At 36.9% G+C, this 18,964-nt stretch overlaps 1 protein-coding gene across 1 annotated transcript in view; it reads right to left on the reverse strand.

The window, feature by feature from the left end:
* Window positions 1–1,567: 1,567 nt before the first annotated feature.
* The window catches only part of MAL (mal, T cell differentiation protein (MAL blood group)), a 48,993-nt gene continuing 31,596 nt past the window's right edge, over window positions 1,568–18,964 (reverse strand). The window contains exons 2-4 of the mRNA XM_074287659.1: window positions 14,791–14,958; window positions 10,269–10,424; window positions 1,568–2,814 (exon numbers count right to left, since the gene is read on the reverse strand). Of these exons, the coding sequence (XP_074143760.1) occupies window positions 2,740–2,814; window positions 10,269–10,424; window positions 14,791–14,958 (399 nt within the window). The 3' untranslated portion in view covers window positions 1,568–2,739. The remainder of the gene's footprint in view (window positions 2,815–10,268; window positions 10,425–14,790; window positions 14,959–18,964) is intronic.

An 18,964-nucleotide genomic window follows, 5' to 3' on the forward strand; every position in this document is an offset into this window, starting at 1 on the left:
ATAGTGAAGATCAATTCTCCTGAAAATTAGGGCTTCTAAAGAGAAATGGTGAGAGTACCTCCACTTCTGTGAGATACCTGATTATTGAAGCAACAACAAAGATAACTTAAGAGAGAAGTTCAATTAAAAATATCTAGGGAGTCCTAAAATCATTTCTTACAGAAAAATAATATTATCATACATTCACACACTATAACTATATGTGGCCTTTCTTCAAATTATGAGAATCTACCCTGTTTCCAGTTTCTTGCTACCATAAAAGGTGTTTAAATATTCTGGTATATTCAGAACCTTTCCCTCAGTCATTGACTTTATGGTAATGGCCATCAAAATAATATCACTGTGTCAAAGGATCTAAGGAGATCTAATGCCATAAAATCCCACTCTCCCTAGCATGAACTGAGACAGTAAGCGCTGTTTCTGTCTTACCTTTGCCAAATGCTATGACTGTGACCATCGAGGTCAAGTAGACAACAGTGGAAAAAAATTAACTCCTTACTGCTATTAACAGATGCTACCAGAAGACAGTAAGGTATAAAATCCTGGTGTACAATTCTAATCTTTAGCTGGAGGGGAGCTCATATTGTTCCATCTAATCCTATCATTTAACATAAGAGAAAACAAATTTAGGGAATGAAGTGATTTATCCAAGTTCACATGAGTAATGATCATAAAGGATAGAATTTGAACCCAGATCTTGGGACTTACAGAACCAGTGCTCTTTCCAGTGATCCAACATTGCCTCATAGTTACAAGAAAAGTCCATATAAATGCTGGAATTGAAAGAGAAGTTACTCATCATATGAAAGATGAATTAGTGGATATTATGCTGGATTTGATATTGACATGGAAAAGGACATTCCCATTCTGCCTCAGATCTTCACTATTTGTGTGAGCTGAAACTAATCAATTGATTGATTAATCAATTAATCAGAGCCTTAGTTTTCTCAGTTTTAATGTGGGAATAGCATACCTACCTCACAAAGCAGTAATGAGGTATCAGTGATATACATACATATAAAGCAGCATATAATTTTAAAGTATTATATAAATATTGATTATTAGCATGCCTCTCACTAGCAGGATAGGAGGCAAAGCAATCTGTGTTCCAGTATTGACTTTTCCCTTTATCAGTCATGGGACCATGGGACCAATCCAATCTTGTGTAGCCACCCAACATCTATGATGTTTCATGGCTGATATGTCACCTTCTGATCTTGATTCCCATGGGACAAATCCTTTCATCTATCCATTATTTTTTCATGTTGTTGAATGGGTATAGTAACCCTTACCAGGATTGTTACCAGGATTCATAGAAATGTGGGTGAAAGTGCTTTGGGAACTGTGTAGAGAATAATATGTATATTTGGGAGCAGGGGTGGGGCAGATGGATCCCAGAAGCCTCTAGGTCAACTGTATGTGGCAGGCTCCTTATATATGCTTATGAATTTCTAAATAATCTCTTTTCTCTTTAAACACCTTATAGCAACATGAAAGGAATATCTGTCGCCTGATAAGCAGAACCTTGAAGTCTGAATCCTTTTATTCTCTGAATAATCCAAGCAAGTTGTTGAAAATAGAGTTTATTGTTGTCACTGATATTTGAAAATCTATTGAACAAAATACTTGCCCCACTCTCTAAAGACAGTTTCTGAGTGGATTTTTTTTTAATACAAACAATCAAAATAACCCATTTAGGATAATTTTTTCCTGACTTAAAGGATATTTTGGTAGGACAGCAAAATCCATTTTGCCTTGTAGTAAAGGAGGTGTTGTAAAGATGACTGTCAACAGAGGTGGGCCTGCAATGGCCACTCCACAAATATTTGTTGGTTGAACTGATAGATAATGGTGGCATTTTGAAAGTCACAGAGTAAGTAGAGAAGTGATATTGGCAAATACAAACAAAACAAAACTTGAAAAGGGGTTATCGAAGACTAACACCATTCCATGGAGATGCTCAGCTGGGATACCATAAAAAAATTCCCCAGAATCCTACTTCTCTGAGAGGCATAGGATAATGTCAATACACATATTTGCTATCTGAGCTTTACTGGGTCAGGGAGGCACCATTCACTTATAACCAAGGGATTTCATGTAAACCATGGCTGGAAGTCTTGGTTGAGGTTGGGGATTTTTACAAGAAAACTGGTATGAAAATATTTCATAAAGAAAAGAAACTAAAGGATGTAGAGGCTGTATCCTTGGTATGTCTTGTGTACCTACCCAATATCTATATTGTTTCATAGCTCATCTCCCCTTCCATGGCTGATATACCATCTGCTGTTGGTTACAGAAAGAATCTATTGGGAGAACTAAATCCTAGCACATACAAGATCCCCTAAGGATCCATGCATGGGATAGTGAGTGAGATCAAAAATTGCCATGGGAAGATATCATCTATGGTTCTTGGGACCCAGCAAAGGAGTCTGAGGAATCTCATTTTGCCATCTACCTTCTCCCTAGCACCTCATAAACAGGAAATAATGATGAGAAAGAGCAGTCAATATTTGGGAATAAACACAGCAAGCCCCTGACTCCCTATATGTAGTTAGTTATGTGAGACAGTAAAAATAAACACCAACAAAAAACAGATAGGTTTCCATCCCCAACCCCCCCCCCATTTTGTACAAGAGAACAGAGATCCATTTAAGCATCCCCAACTTCTAAAAAGCTACCCTGGAAGGATGGCCAATCAGTTAACACCTTCTGGATTTTTGGGTAAACTTCCACAGGACTTTATGATGACTTCCATCTGATTAAAGAAAATACTGCATGGATCACATATATCAGAGTGGCAACATATGCAAATACCTGTAACCAAATAAAGGGGCAATAATCAGTGCATAGGATTAAATGAAAAGATACAGATCAAGAGTCATTCTTTGTTTTACTGTGTTTCATTATGATCAAGCCCACTAACAGTTAACATTATAAAACACAGACCAAACCACATAACTGTACAAGCACAGGTGACTTTCATTGCCCCTAATGATAGACTCAAAGGACCCCATTATAAGCCTCTTCCCCCATAAAGGCAAGTGCCCCATTGTCACTGACTTCAACTGCTATGTGTGTGTGTGTATGTGTGTGTGTGTGTGTGTGTGTGTGTGTGTGTGTGTGTGTGTGTGTGTGTGTGTGTGTATAAAGATAAAAGTTATATGGTTCTAGAATTGGAGTTGGAAGAGATCTCAGAGATTATTTAGTCTGATTCCCTCACTTTACAGAGGAAGGGACTTAACCTAAGGTCATAGTCACTAAATGATAGAGCAGGGATTAGAACTCAGATCTTTTGGCTCCTTGTCCAGACCATAATACATATGGATTTATTTTGAAGTGTTGGCATTATTATAAACTCAATATCTCTCAATAAATATAATTTAATTATGGAGTGGATAGAGTGGTGCGATAAAGTGCCAGGTCTGGAGTTAAAAACACTCATCTTGTTGAATTCAAATCTGGCCTCAGACACTAGGTGTGTGACTCTAGGCAAGTCATTTAAATCTTTTTGCCTCAGTTTCCCCATCCATAAAATGATCTAGAGAAGGAATTGGTAAACCACACTGGTATCTTTGGCAAGAAGACCCCAAATAGGGTCACAAAAAGTCAGACATGATTGAAAAGTAACTGAAAAATATGGAATAAATAATTAAAACTTGAAAATTCAACTACATCATAGGAAATTATGTACTTTATTTCATTCTATTTTAATTGCATTTTTAACTTTTAATTTAATTTTATTGGTTCCCTGTCCCCTTCTGAATTTTTCTGGGTACTAGTCAAGTTTTGATGCTGTTGTTGGGCTTTTTTCTTCAGTAATTGTAATTAATATACACATGGGTTATATTGTTATTTCTGTTTAACTTTATTTGCATTTTGCCTCTTTCCCTTCTTTATCTTCTCTTGATAATTTGTAAGGTATCTTTAAGTTTCTCATCAAGGCAAGGGATGAGTAAGAGTTCCTTTGAGTCTTGCTTAGGTCTGGGCTGAGTGTATACCAAAAGTTTCTAATTGGAGAGCTTGATTTTGGGAAGGATCTCTCTCTATCTCTTTGGAATGACCAGAATAGCTTGCTGGAAAACAAATGACAGTTATATACTCATTTGGTCACTTGTGTCATTGTAGATGTTGGGCCACCTTCTGTAGGAAGCCTTCCCATATCTCCCTGCTCAGTTCTTTTCCACTGAAATTACTTTTCATTGCTATTCTATAAGCTTGCCGTGTGCATAATGACTAGCATTATCACTAATATTTTATTTGCATAATGCTTTTATTTTGCAAAATTGTATATATAAAATACTTTAAAATTTGCAAAACCTTTTGATTATACATTATTTGTTTGTTTTCTCCCCAATTAGAATATGGGCTCCTTCAGAACCAGGAGAATACTGTCCACAGTAACAGCAACATTGTGTGTTGATCAACTATGATAGACAACTCTTTTCAACAACATAATGATCCAAGACAATTCCAATAGAAAATGCCACTCATATACGGGGACCTTTCCCAACAGGACTAATATGGAAATATGTTTAAAATGATTGTACATGTATAACCTATATCAGATTGCTGGCTATCTTGAAGGGGGGGCAGAATTTGGAACAAAAATAAATGTTGAAATTTTATTTTTACATGTAATTGGAAAAAATATAATACTATTAAGTGAGAAGGAAAAAAAACCCAAGGCCTCTTTGAGGACAGGGAATGTTTTTGCCTTAGTATCTTTAGGGCTTAGTGCAATACCTGGTATAGTAAGCACTTAACAAATGCTTGTGAGTTAACAGAAGACAAAGGAGCTAACCTCTAATCTCTCTAGCTTCTTTTCTAAGGATTTTTTTCTGTGTATTCTGCTCAAAAAGTCCAAAGGTCCATGCTGCAAAGAGCTTGAGAAGCTACCTTTTCCAGGACGTGGATATATTTTCTATTTTCAGTAGCTATTGCTGTTCTCAGGGAGAGGAGAGGACATAATCTCTTCCCTCTGGTCACCTCTTCCCTTAGGATTACTCTAGGAAGCTGCCTCTGGACTATAATTTTAAGGGCAACTGACAACCTACTTACTTGGAACGCCAAAACTTTCCCCTCCTCCACCCCAGACATACCTTCACTCCAACATACTAGTCTGCTAGGGTGTATCCTGGAAATAGTGTGCATTTTTGAAGGATCAAAGCAAGATGCTACCTGAAGAGATTGCCCTATTAGTGAAATAACACATTATCATGAACTTCCAGCTTCTGGTCTCAGTTCTGCCATTAATGAGCTGTGTGACCATGAGATTGAATTGTCTGAATCTCAGTTTTATGATGAACTTTTTGGTGAGAGGATCTTGCAGGTCTATTCCATTTCTTTTTACAATATGATATTTTTTTTATTTTAGAAATTTCTAAGGAACACAGAGATACCCATTTTTGAGGGCTCATATCACATGAATACAGTGAATAGCGCACTGGATTCAAATTCAGAAATTCTTGAGTTTAAAGTCTGGTTCAAGATACTCAAAGCTGTCTGATTTAAGGCAAATCATATAGTAGTCTCTGATTTCCTCAATTTTCTCAACTATAAAGTGGGGTATAAAAAATGATACCTACCTCCCAGATAGGAAGTTATGAGATTAAATGGGATAATATCTATAAAGTATCTAACATGATGCTTGGCCCATAGTACATTCTTAATATGTGCTTCTTTTCCCTTCACTCCCTTCTTTCTATCAGATTTAGCCCATTATCAAATAGAGAATTTTATGGGAGGAATAAAACACAAGCAATTTTGCTGGGCAAAATAAAAAATCTAGACTATGGAATAGTTCCTGGCCACTTGTCAGGTCCAAGGGAGAGAACAGGAAAGAATAAGAATAAGAATACTCTGCCCAGTTCCCAGTTTAACTCAGGGCCCACTTTCTCTCATCATTCTACGCCTTCTGTTTGTCCTGAGCAGCTTTATTTTCAGGTATTGGTTTGGCAGGTGAGACTTTGGAAGCTTACTTACTGGCTTTCTAAAGTGAATTTCAAAAACTGGTTTAGTGACTTAAGGACATAAGGTCAGAAAATTCTAGTCCAGGCAAGTTATTTTATTCCCTTTGTCCTTCACTGACTTAGACATGCCTACAAACCATAATCTGGGCCCTGTCTCTGCCCTCCCCTCTCCAGGGATGGAATCATGACTGTAAAAGTATTCTGGTTTTCATTGGAAGAAAACAATGAGTAACCCAAGTTAGCTAATAATAGTAATTTAAAATAAGTCATTCAGGAACCTTTAAGTATTCTCTGTGAAACCACTATGCTAGAGAGAAACTAAATGAGGCTGTGGAGAACTACTATCAAAATACATTCATTAACTTCCTAAGTGAGGGGTGGAGTCATATGGAGCAGGATGAGAAATGGGTCCTGTGAATGTTGCCCAAGTGGGCTAAAGATTCCCTGTTAATTCTAGCTCATCAGGAAATCTAGATTTGAATCCTGACTTTATCTGGCTGACCTTAAACAAGGCATTTTCTTACTAAATTTCAGTTTCTTCATCTAAAAAATGTGGGTATTAATTTGAATGACTGATTGATAAAAATTCCTTAATAACCTACACATTCAACAGAAATTATAGAGTAATATGACAGCTACAAAACCAGATGATTTTAACCTGATTTAAGAGCAGAACATTCATGGCTATGAAAATGAGAGGCCTAATGTATGCTTTGCCTGGGTTAGACTCCCTCTGGAATATTGTTTTTAGTTTTGAATGTTGTATTTTAGCAATTACATCAATAGGTGGAAAAGAGGTCAGGATGATGAGGGGTATTGAGTCCACCTCAGACAAGGATAGGCTGAAGGAATTGGGAATGATTAGCCTTGAGAAGAAAAGACCTGTGAATAAATATTTGAAAGCTCTTGTATGGAAGGGGTATTAGATATGTTCTGATTATTCTCGGATTAGGAACTATTGACTTTTTCAATAGGTGGAAATATAAGATGAGCAAGTTTGCTTGCTATCAGGGAAAACTTTCTAATAATGAGTTATCAGAATGTAGAATGGACTGTTTTGGGAGGCAATGAGTTCCTTTCATTACTTGATCCAGAGATTTTTAACCTGAGGGGCCTGAGAATTTTGAACAGAAAAAACAACTACATCTTTGTTTTCACTAACCTTTGGTTTTCTTTGTATCACTATGTATTTTGTGCATTTAAAAATATGATTCTGAGAAGGAGTCTATAGACTTTAATCTGCTAAAGGGGTCCATGATATAAAATAAAAGATTAAGACCGTCCAAGGTCAAAGGATTCTGATTCCAAGTAAAAATGGTACCATGAGCCCATATTTTTGTCTCATGAATTTGGCCCAGGGTAAAAGTCAGGAGTTTGGGGGTTCTGGTGCCAAGTTATTTCTTAGATTAGGCCAAGTCACATGGGACTCAGATTTCTCAGCCAAAAGAAAAGGGGAAGAAATATCCTAATAGAAAAATCATTGGGGTTTGAGTAAGAGAAGCTAAATTCGAATTTAGGCTCTGCTATTTGGCTCTTCTAATAATAATAATAATCCATATTACTTGGACTGACCATTTAACCTCTGGTAGGCCTAAGTTGAACCATTTTAAAAAGGATGGAGTTAACCTAGGATATACTATAAAATATTTAATATGTATGGGAATGCCTGCCATCTAGGGGAGGAGGTGGAGGGAAGGAAAGGAAAAATTTGGAACAGAAGGGAGTACAACGGATAATGTTGTAAAAAAAAATTACCTATGAATATGTACTATCAAAGAAAATGTTATAATTATAAAAATTAATAAAAAAAATTAAAAAAAATGATGGAGTTAGATGAAGTGATCTCTAAGATCTAGATTCTAAGGGGCCATTTACTACCTAGTTGTGCTGGTCCTATCAGATCACTAAAGAGAAGTTGGTGCTTTCTAGCCATAATTACAATCAATATTTATATAGAGTTTTAAGATTTACAAAGCATTTCTCCAAGTTTATCTCCTATCCTCACGATAACCTTGGGAGACAGGTGCTAAACTATGAGGCAGACAGAGGCTAAGTGACTTGACCAGGACTTACAATTAGTAATTATCTGAGGTAGATTTTGAACTTAGACCGTCCCCATTCCAGGTTCAATGCTCTCCAGCCCTTGTATCATTCAGCTGCCTCTATCTCTGATATATCTGGGTAGAAGGCAGAGATATGGTTGGAATAATAGAGAAGGCAGAACACCTGACTTCTGTTCATGCCTTTCATGGCAGGCTGCCTGTATGACCTTGAGTATCTTAGATTTTAACCTTTTGGGGCTTCAGCTGCTTTATTTGTAAAGATGGGGTATTACTTAACTGTCCAAAGGCAAGGGCTGGATGAGATGATTTCAAATATCTCAGTTGTTTTTCAGTCATGTTTAACTCTTCATGACCCTATTTGGAGTTTTCTTGGCAAAGATATTGGAATGATTTGCCATTTTCTTCTCCAGATCATTTGACAGATAAGGAAACTGAGGCAAATAGGCTTAAATGACCATCCAGGTTTACAGAGGCTCATAAGTAACTGAGGCTGGATTTAGATGTGTTGTTGTGGAGGACTTGGGTTTTTATACTGCTTCTGATGCTCATTCACACTATAACTTGTAACTCTTGGAAACCTCTCCTCATTCCCTCAGTTAGTGTTTGGTTTCTGGCTCCTCCAATTATCTTGTGTTGATCTATATGAGTAAGACACATCCCCACAAACCCACAAGCTCTTACAGGACAGGGACTAATTGAGATTTTTGCCTTGGTATCCTCAGATGAGGAAATTGAGGTAAATGGAGTTAAGTGAATAAGTGTCTAAGATCTGATTTAAAGTCAGGAAGATGAGTCTTCCTGACGCCTGGCTTAATCCTCTAGCCACTGAGACACAGCTACCCCACTAAATATCAGGGGATATATTTGAATCCGGGACATTCTGACCCTAAATCTAGGACTATAGACCCTCTGTTTGCCTTACATACTTGGATATGGTGATGTAGGGAGCAGGGTAGGGTTAGATTACTTGTGATTTATTGATGTATGAATGAAAAGTCACTAATTGTTTTACTATGTGTCAAGTATTATTTACATAGACTTCCCAGTAGTTTTTTTTTTTTTTTTAACCAATGCAGATTGGTATTCCTGCAATTTATAGTTTTACTGAGTTGACTGGCTCCCTGAATGCTTAAGAGATTAAAATGATTGCATTATAATGACAACAATATTTCATGCTCATAGATTTCTTTACAGTAACAAAGCATTGTTTTCTTTTCTTTTCTTAAGGCCCATAAACACAAAAAGAAGGGGAGGGTTAGGAAGATATTACTTTCCCCATTTAACAGATGAGATTATTCTTCTTATTTTTTATTATGGTCATAATTTGTGTTAGGAAAGTTTACATCAGAGATGAAACTTGAACCTACATGATTCTGCCTCCAATCCAGCTTATCACATCATTATAATATTGCTATACCATGCCTTATACCTACACAGTAAGAGCTCAATAACCTGTTGTCAAGTGGAGACTATGGATTTTTCTCAGTCTTGTTAAAAGACCTGGAACTCAGAGAAGTCATTGCCTGGACACTTCAATCCCTGACTTTGACACCTATTCTTTTCTCTCCAGTTGTTATGGTGGTGGAGGGAAGGTGGGCAGCATAGACCAAGGCTCTAGTCATTTGTCTTTAATGAAAACTCTGAATCTTACTCCCAAGTTTTCTTGTTAGTGCAGTGGAAAGATCAGTGAATTTAGAATCAGTGGTCATAGATCATATCTCTAATGTGTCAGAAGCCTCCAGGACTTCACATCCTGTACTTCATGCAACATTGTCCCCTCTCATTTTCTATCTTTCTGCTATTGTTGTATACCTAATCTCCTTTCTGTATTTTAAGTTCTAGTCAATTAGCCAACTGCCTGTTCCTTCATAGCTTTAGTCTTTAGTTCCTTCTATCTTTAGTCTTCTGTTTTTATTCAAGCTGCTCTCTCTTTGCAGACTGCATTCCCCCATCACTACCACATTGTAGAATCTCTAGCTTCCTCCAAGACTCAGTTCAGGTGTCACATCAATTGTGTTTTTTTTTTTTATTTCCTGATTCCCAGTGCCCTCTACCATCATCATGTTACATTACTTTATATTTACTTTCTATGTTCTTATTACCTTTAATAGAATGTAAATTCTTTGAGAATAGAGTTGTTTTTTGGAGGGGGTGGGGTGGGTCTTTGTCTCTCCAGAGTCTACTATCTTAAACAAAGTAGATGTTAAAGAAATGCTTGTTAAATGAATGAACTTACCACGGCAGAGATGTTTTCTTGGTAATGTTTAAAGGTTTCATTATATCCAGCCCATAGAGGACGATTCATTGAATCTTTTAAAATAATTGTAGCATAAGCTTCTAGGACTGAAGCACTCAGGTAAAAAAGAGCTGCAATCAAATGATAGGACACGTCCTGGAATGTCACAGAAAGGAACCAGTCAGTGGAGAGAAGCAAAAAGTCCCATGAGAGGGAATATGCAAAACACAAAAAACCCGATAAAGGAAGTAGTAGCCAGGCTATTCATAAGAAGGAATTTCTTCCTTCAAACCTTGAAGGACCTTGACTTCATTGGTAACCCCCTTGGAGGGTTGTGAATATTGTTGTTGGTGATCCAAGTCCATGCATTGGTTTGTTTGGATTCTTTTTTGGCAAAGATACTAGAGTGGTTTGCCATTTCCTTCTCCATTGCATTCCCATTTTACAGTTGAGGAACTGAGGCCAAAGGAGTTAAGTTGCTGAAGATCACACAGTAAGTGTCTGAGAACTGGATTTGAACTCAGATCTTCCTGATTCCAAGCCCGGTGCTCTATCCATTGAGCCCACTTAGAAAATTCTGGCAGAAAGGAAACCAAATCATCTAAAAGCCACTTTTCTAGTGATGAGTCCTTAGCCAGGGAGGCAAACTGCCAGCAATCATTCTCTCCTCTCTCCTAAAGCCTCACTCAAAACTCCTCAGTGGTACAGAAATAGATTAAAATATAATTGGGAGGGGCAGCTCGGTGGCACAGTGGGTAGAGCCCCAGCCTGAAGTCAGGAGGACCAGAGTTCAAATCTGGTCTCAGACACTTAACACTTCCTAGCTGTGTGACCCTGGGCAAGTCACTTAATACCAATTACCTCAGTAATATAGATCTATATCTATCTATATATATCTACATTTATGCTTATATAGATATAGATATATAAAATTGGGGAATATTTAAAAAATAAATAATATAATATTGCCCAGATAATGTTAATTTGTGGTTTTCTAAATCAATATGCAGCCCTCAGGGATTCATTTCTATGTGTTTGATACCATTAGTCTAGACTAAAAGTTTTAGCCTGAAGGGCTCATGATATTTTTTAAAAATATATTTTAATAACTGCATTTCAATATAATTTACTTCTTTCACAATCTTGGATCCATAGGTGTCACCAGATTGCCAGAGGGGGCCATAGCACCAGAAAGGTTAAGAAGAAATTGTGTCCTGGTCAAGAACTTGGTCTCAGTTTGAAAGGTAGTTAAGTATGGCTTTTCCTATTGCTAGGAAGAAAGAAAATCAAACCAAATGACGCTGGATATCTCCCTTTCCCCATCATTTATCACAAGCTAGCACTAGGCAGCTCAGAGACCTGTCCCTGGAAACTACATTCCCCCCCCCCCCCCCCCTTAGGAATCATTTTCAACTACTTTAAACTCTTGGAGGCAGAGATCATTTTAATGGTGTATGTAGTGATGTGATATTCTATGAATGTCACTATCTCTATTTGGAAGGGACTTCAGAGGCCACTGAGTCTAACTTCCTTATTTTAAAAATGGATCTCTTATTAATCATTTTTACTTATATATTCCTATAATCATTTATTACATATCCTTTTCTGTCTCCTTGAGAGCTATGTCTTTTAACATTTTTTTTTTACACTGGGTGTGGACTACAACACAGCATTCTCATTCTTTCTGTTGTTTGCTTGCATTTTGTTTTTCTCAAATTTTTTTCCTTCTTGATCCAATTTTTCTTGTGCAGCAAAATAACTATATAAATATGTATACATATATTGGATTTAACATATACTTTAACATATTTAACATGCATTGGACTACCTGCCATCTAGGGGAGAATGTGGGGGGAAGGAGGGAATAATTTGGAACAGAAGGCTTTGCAAGGGTCAATGTTGAAAAATTACCCATGCATATGTTTTGTAAATAAAAAGCTTTCATTAAAAAAAGAAAGAAAATTATAGATTAAAAAAAATTTTTTAAAGGGAATAGGAAAAAGTTTCAGCAAGATAATCAACACATCCAAAAAAAATAAAAAATCTGACATTCTAAGCAAAGTTCCATGTTCTCTTGACCTCCACCTCTACAAAGGAACCAAAGTTGGCTTTTTCAATTTTGCAATATTCATCTTCAGTTGTTTTTTTGATGATTGTTCTTTCCATTTCCATTGTTGATTATTTATACTTTGCATCAGTTATATGTAAATCTTTCTAAGTGTGTCTAAACTTATGTTCATTGTTTCTTATAGCACAGTAATAGTCAGTTTAATTCACATATCCCAATTTATTTAGCCATTTCCCATTGATGGGGATTCACTTTTTTTTGCTTTTGGTCAAAGACCTTGGGGGTCTGTGTCTAGCTGTAGAATCTCTGATCATGCTAGTTTCTCTTCCCTAGTCACTTCCTTTGCATAATTCCAAATTGCTTGGTAGAATGGTTACCAATTTACAGCTCCACCACAATTTATCAGTAAGCCTGTCTCTAGACAACTTTTCTAATATGAACTATTCTTATTTTTGGACATTTTTGAAGATTGGCTGGGTGTGAGATCATCTCCCTTATTTTAAAGAAAGAGTCCCAGAGAGATTGAGCTATTTGCCCAAACTCACCCATGTAGTAAGTGGCAGAGACAAGATTAAAACTCAGGCTCTAGGACTCCAAATTCAGCATTCTTTATGCTACGCCTTATTTACTTACCCTGGAGCACTTCCACTTTTGAGTGTGCTTGCCAGGGCATAGGGTGGAAGTTATCACTTGTAGCCCAGAGAATCTTCTAAGACAAGCACTGGCTTAGGGTTCAAGACAGGATTAAACACAATGGGAACAACAGTATTGTACGCTCGTTGCTATATAGTAGCAGATTTTCCCTCCTCTTTTTTGAGATTCAGCCCCAATGAGGGCTAGGAAAGATAATACTTTCTCCATTAAAAAAGAGAGAGAGAGAGAAAAAAAAAAAAAAACAACTGAGGCTGAGGGGCAATATTCTTATTTCACTTTAAATTGGTCATAATTTGTATAGTTAGCAAAAGTGTTTTAAAAGTGTTATCTTACTCTAGTTATTTGTGGTAGAAGCAAAAAGAGATAAAGTGAGTTAGTAGGAGGTTTAAAGAGGTAAATATTAGCAAGGTCAAATAGAATCTCTACAGTCTAATGATTCAGAAGAACTATATACAATGTTTTGCCATTATGGTTCCATTGTAATGTTTCACCCTGGTGTTTCAGCTGGGTTTTTAGGGGGCTGGATCAGTAATACAGAAGCTCTGATTTATTCCCACTCAACTGGAAGTGCTTTGAGCACCAGTCATTTATTGGCAGATCATATATTGACCTATCATGTCATGACCAACATATACTAAGCTAAATTTGGAGAAAATTTTCAGTCACAGTCATCTCTCAAAGACAATTTATGAAGCTTCAAAGGATTGTCTCTTATAAGAATGTAAGCACCTTGAGGGTAGGAACTTTTAAATCTTTGGTTCTGGATGCCCAGGAGACATTTAATAAATACTTTTTGATTGATTAATAGTATAGGGTAAGGAAATACACAGGAAGTACACACAAGAAGGAGGTTCAGATGACTTGGCTTTGAGCACTGGCTATATTACTGATATCCTACATAACCACAATGAAGTCATTTCATTTCTCTGGACTATTATAAGAAAGAAAAAAAACCTTGAGGGAGAGGAGTCTGATTCTAGGATCTGGGACTTTTAACATTTTTGGTGTCACTGTCCCTTTGGCCATTTGGTGAGACCTATGGACCCCTTCTCATGATCATACTTTTTTTTTTTTTTCTTTTCTTTTCTTTCTTTCTTTCTTTTTTTTTTTTTTAGATTTGTTCTTTTTCTTTACAACTTTTTTTTTAATTTAATTTTAATTTTATTTTATAATTATAACTTTTTTTTTGACAGTACATATGCATGGGTAATTTTTTACAGCATTATCCCTTGCACTTACTTCTATTCAGATTTTTTCCCTTCCTCCCCCAACCCCCTCCCCCAGATGGCAGCAGTCTTATTCATGTTAAATATATTACAGTATATTCTAGATACAATATATGTGTGTAGAACCGAATTTCTTGTTGCACAGGAAGAATTGGATTCAGAAGGTAAAAATAACAATTTACACTCATTTCCCAGTGTTCCTTTTCTGGATGCAGCTGATTCTGTCCAATGATCATACTTTTTAAATGTATAAAATAAAATGCAGAGTATTACAAAAGGAAACCCATTATATTGAAATACAGTTATCAAAATATTTACAAAAACAAGTTCATTAGCTCAGATAAAGAATACCTAGACCACATTATCTCCAAAGTTCCTTCCAATACTTCTATGCTTTACCACTGGAAGCACCCAACCCAATAGAACCATAGATATTTGAGGAATGCAAGAAGTAATATAGTCAGTGAACCAAATTTCCTAGGAAAGCAAGCTTTCCTAAAGATGGTATCAGCTATCAGTCTTCCCCAAATAGCAATATGAACATGTGTGCAAATAGAAAAGGAATTTGACTCACCAAGGGTATCCAGGAAGCATCTCCACCATGAGCACCAACAAAGTAGAGGAAGAGCAAGATGGTTGTAGCCACGAAGCAGAACACTGACACAAACATGACCCAGCCCTGAACCATTGGGTATGGTACTTTAGAAGAGGCTACCAGAATCCAGACCAAGCCTCCAAATATCTGCAAGGGAAACCAGGAAAGGAGAAAGGTTCATATAGTAGGCTGTGAATTGGGCAGAGGCATTTGAAGGATCTATGAACTCAGAATTAGTAGGAATGAATGAAATTTGGGTCCCGTGGGTTTGAAGGGAGGTGAAGAAAAGATAGAAAGTCTTACTTAAAATGACTTATACCTTCATCTTTCATAACATAAATTATTTGTTTTATCTTTTTTTCGTAATTCTCTGGTGTTACCTGCCTATTTAGGTTCTCCTATCCCTTCTTGCCCAGAAGTCAACCTTGAGATTTCAATGGGATAGAGAAAATCTAGAAAATATAGCAAATCAGACTTACTCTGTAAATTAAATTTTTTGAATCTCTGCTGTCAAGGAGCTTGCTGGAAAACCCCTTTTTCCTAGTTTTGCCTGTATAGGCAAGGCTTAATTCTCCCAAGGCTTAATTCAAATGATATCTCCCTGCTCTACTCTCATTGCCCAGCTAGAAGTAAGCATAACACTTTGTACCTCTTTTTGTATGACTGCAATCTGTATTAGCTATCACTTCCAGTTCTCTGTGAATGAAATGAGAAAGCATTCACTCTATTTCCCCCTTTTTCTTTCTTTCTTTTTTTTTTTAATTTTTTATTATATATATATTTTTATAATATTATCCCTTGTATTCATTTTTCCAAATTATTCCCCCTCCCTCTATTTCCTCCCCCCGATGACAGGCAATCCCATACATTTTACATGTGTTACAATATAGTCTAGGTACAATACATGTGTGTGAATATCATTTTCTTGTTGCACAATAAACATTAGAATCCGAAGGTACATGCAACCTGGGCAGACAGATATTAGTGCTAACAATTTACATTCACTTCCCAGTGTTTCTTCTCTGGGTGTAGCTACCTCTGTCCATCATTGATCAACTGGAAGTGAGTTGGCTCTTCTTTATGTTGAAGATTTCCACTTCCATCAGAATACATCCTCATACAGCATTGTTGTTGAAGTGTACAGTGATCTTCTGGTTCTGCTCATTTCACTCAGCATCAGTTGATTTAAGTCTCTCCAAGCCTCTCTGTATTCCTCCTGCTGGTCATTTCTTACAGAGCAATAATATTCCATAACCTTCATATACCACAATTTACCCAACCATTCTCCAACTGATGGACATCCATTCATTTTCCAGTTTCTGGCTACAACAAAAAGAGTTGCCACAAACATTTTGGCACATATATGTCTCTTTCCGCTCTTTAGTATTTCTTTGGGATATAATCCCAGTAGTAGCGCTGCTGGGTCAAAGGGTATGCACAGTTTGATAACTTTTTGGGCATAATTCCAGATTGCTCTCCAGAATGGCCCCTTTTTCTTTCTTGATAGAATATAAGCTCCTTGAGGGCAAGGATAATTTTACTTTGAAATTGATTGCATGACATGGGCATGGGAGACCCAGGAACAGGACCAACCAGCATGGTGTGCCCACAGCAAAGAAGGTCCTGTACTCTATGAGCAAAGCAGAATTGCAATAGCTCAAAAGAAATATATGATGTGCAAATTTAGAAACATCTCTACTCGAAATGTTTATGCCTGACTTGTTTATTGTAGCTCATATTGATCTTACCAGTCATAATGGGACGCACTGTACTTTGACTGCAATATAGTATTCCATTTTGGTTCTCTTCAAAAATGAGGGCCAACAACCAGTTTTACTTTCATCCTTGCATCCTCAATACCTAATGCAGTGCCCAGCATATAGTATAGGAATAGAGATTAGAATTGTGATTTCAATAGCATTTTCCTCAGGTAAAGAAGCTCCCTTTACCAAATTTGGTTGTTGCTGATAGGTATCTAGAGCATTGAGAGGTTAAATGACTTGCCAGGATTACAGAATCTTTATTTGTCAGAAGTGAGACTTGAATCTAGGATTCCTGGTTTTGAGGCCAGTTCTTTATCCTTTATGCCAAAGTGCTTTTGTACAACTCATAGTAGACATAAATACTTATAGACTAATTGCTTCATTCAAGGTGAGCACAGGACCAAGGACAGATCCCTTGGAACTGTTTCTAGAGAGCTTTTCTGTCATTGATCCATTATAAATGACTACTTTGGGGACCTGATCATTAAACCAATTTTGAATCCACCTATTATTTTCTAAGTCTGTGAGGTAAGTGGTTTTATCTTTTCATTTAAGAATATATAATAGGGGGAAAAAAAAGAGGTGTGGCCAGTGGCCAAGAATAAGAAATTTGTTATAACACCAAATTTCAGTACTTTTCAGTACTGGAACCAAAACTATTTCACACATAGTTGTGTTTTGCCCATAGTAGACACTTAATAGATAGTTACTGAATTGAATAAATTATGAGAAGTGCAGAAAAAAGAGTAATTCCATCTATTTTGGCATGCTATGGAAAATTCTTTGTGGACTGGAGAGCTAAAGATCCATTTAAACCAGCAGGCAACTGTGGCCTTCATAATTTAGAAAGCAAGTTTCTAAATATAAAAAAGGAAGAGATGTTAATTAGATTGAATATATACCTGGTTAAAAAATATACATACTTGAAAAAAAATCAACCTGAGACTATACTGGTGTAAGAAATTTTTCTTTTTGCCATTTATAGTTTTAGAGTTGTCTTGAGGGCATTGAGAAGTTAAATAATTTACCCAGAATTTTGCAGCAATATGTATCAAGAGATGGAACTTGAATTTGGATCTTCTAGACTCACAGGATTGCTATGCTTATTTGCTTTTCATTAAGTAAGGCACTAGATTTTCAAAAAGTTTTCTAACTAGCACTGCTGATGAGATTGTTCCATTCTGCCTTTAAGAATGGCCCAATCAGGGGGCAGCTAGGTGGCACAGTGGATAGAGCACCAGCCCTGAAGTCAGGAGGACCTGAGTTCAAATTTGATCTCAGACACTTAACACTTCCTAGCTGTGTGACCCTGGGCAAGTCACTTAACTCCAATTGCCTGAGGAGTGGGGGGAGGGGTAAGAATAGCCCAATCACTTCTAACTCAATTCACCACAGCTGATGTGACAAAGTAGTAATTGCATCCTCACCTACAAATAGGTCCCTTTCTAAAGTAAACATCACTTAAAACAATATTATGAGAAAAGACCCAAGACAGCATGATTCTTACAGTCCACCAAAGACCAGTTGAACTCCCTTGGGTGTAACCATTAGAACTTTACTTAATGAATAAGGCATTCTTTAAGGATTAGGTTCCCACCCAGTTTTGTGCATCTTATGGCTCATTTAGGTGTGGTGATTTGGGGGTAGAATTATAGGTTCTTAGAAAAGGATCTTGGGCATCATAGACCACAAATACATAATTTCACAGGCAGGAAAACTGAGGTCAGCAAAGTGAGGGACTTTCTCAAGGTCCCACACCTAGAAAGTGATAGAGCCAGGACCGAAACTCAGATCCCCTGATGCCAAATCCAATGTTCTTTTCCCTACATCAGGCAAGGTAAAGTGAAATCAAATCACTTATTAAGCCCCTTCAATGAAAAAATGAGTAGAATCAGGAAGTTTCATCTTTGTGTCTTTAAATCCAACCTCACTAACTGTGTGCTCTGGGCAAGTAGCAGTCCTGTTTGCCTCAGTTTCCTCAACTGTAAAATGAGCTGGAGGAGGAAATAGCAAATCACTCCAGTATCTTTACCAGGAGAACTTCAAATGGGATCACAGTTGGACATGCCTAAAATGATAACTCTGGGCCATGCACTTTGCTGAGGATAAAGAAAATATATCATAAACCTTGAACCACTTGACATGACTTACTCCTCATTCTACTGATCTTTGTGTGACTGCATTTATTCTGCTGCCTTTTGATCCTTTTTGGATTTTCTATGTGGTTTCAAATTCTTTCAATTGTTCTTTTATGTTCACATACTATGTTGTAACTCATGAAAAGTGAGACATCATCCATGAACCTGACTCTGATTCTAATTTCATTTATTTCGTAAACCTCCTGTTCTTACTACTTCCTTGGGTTTATAGTCACTTAACATTGTGCTTTG

Source organism: Sminthopsis crassicaudata, chromosome 2 (genome assembly GCF_048593235.1).
Source record: "Sminthopsis crassicaudata isolate SCR6 chromosome 2, ASM4859323v1, whole genome shotgun sequence".
NCBI classification, from domain to species: domain Eukaryota; kingdom Metazoa; phylum Chordata; class Mammalia; order Dasyuromorphia; family Dasyuridae; genus Sminthopsis; species Sminthopsis crassicaudata.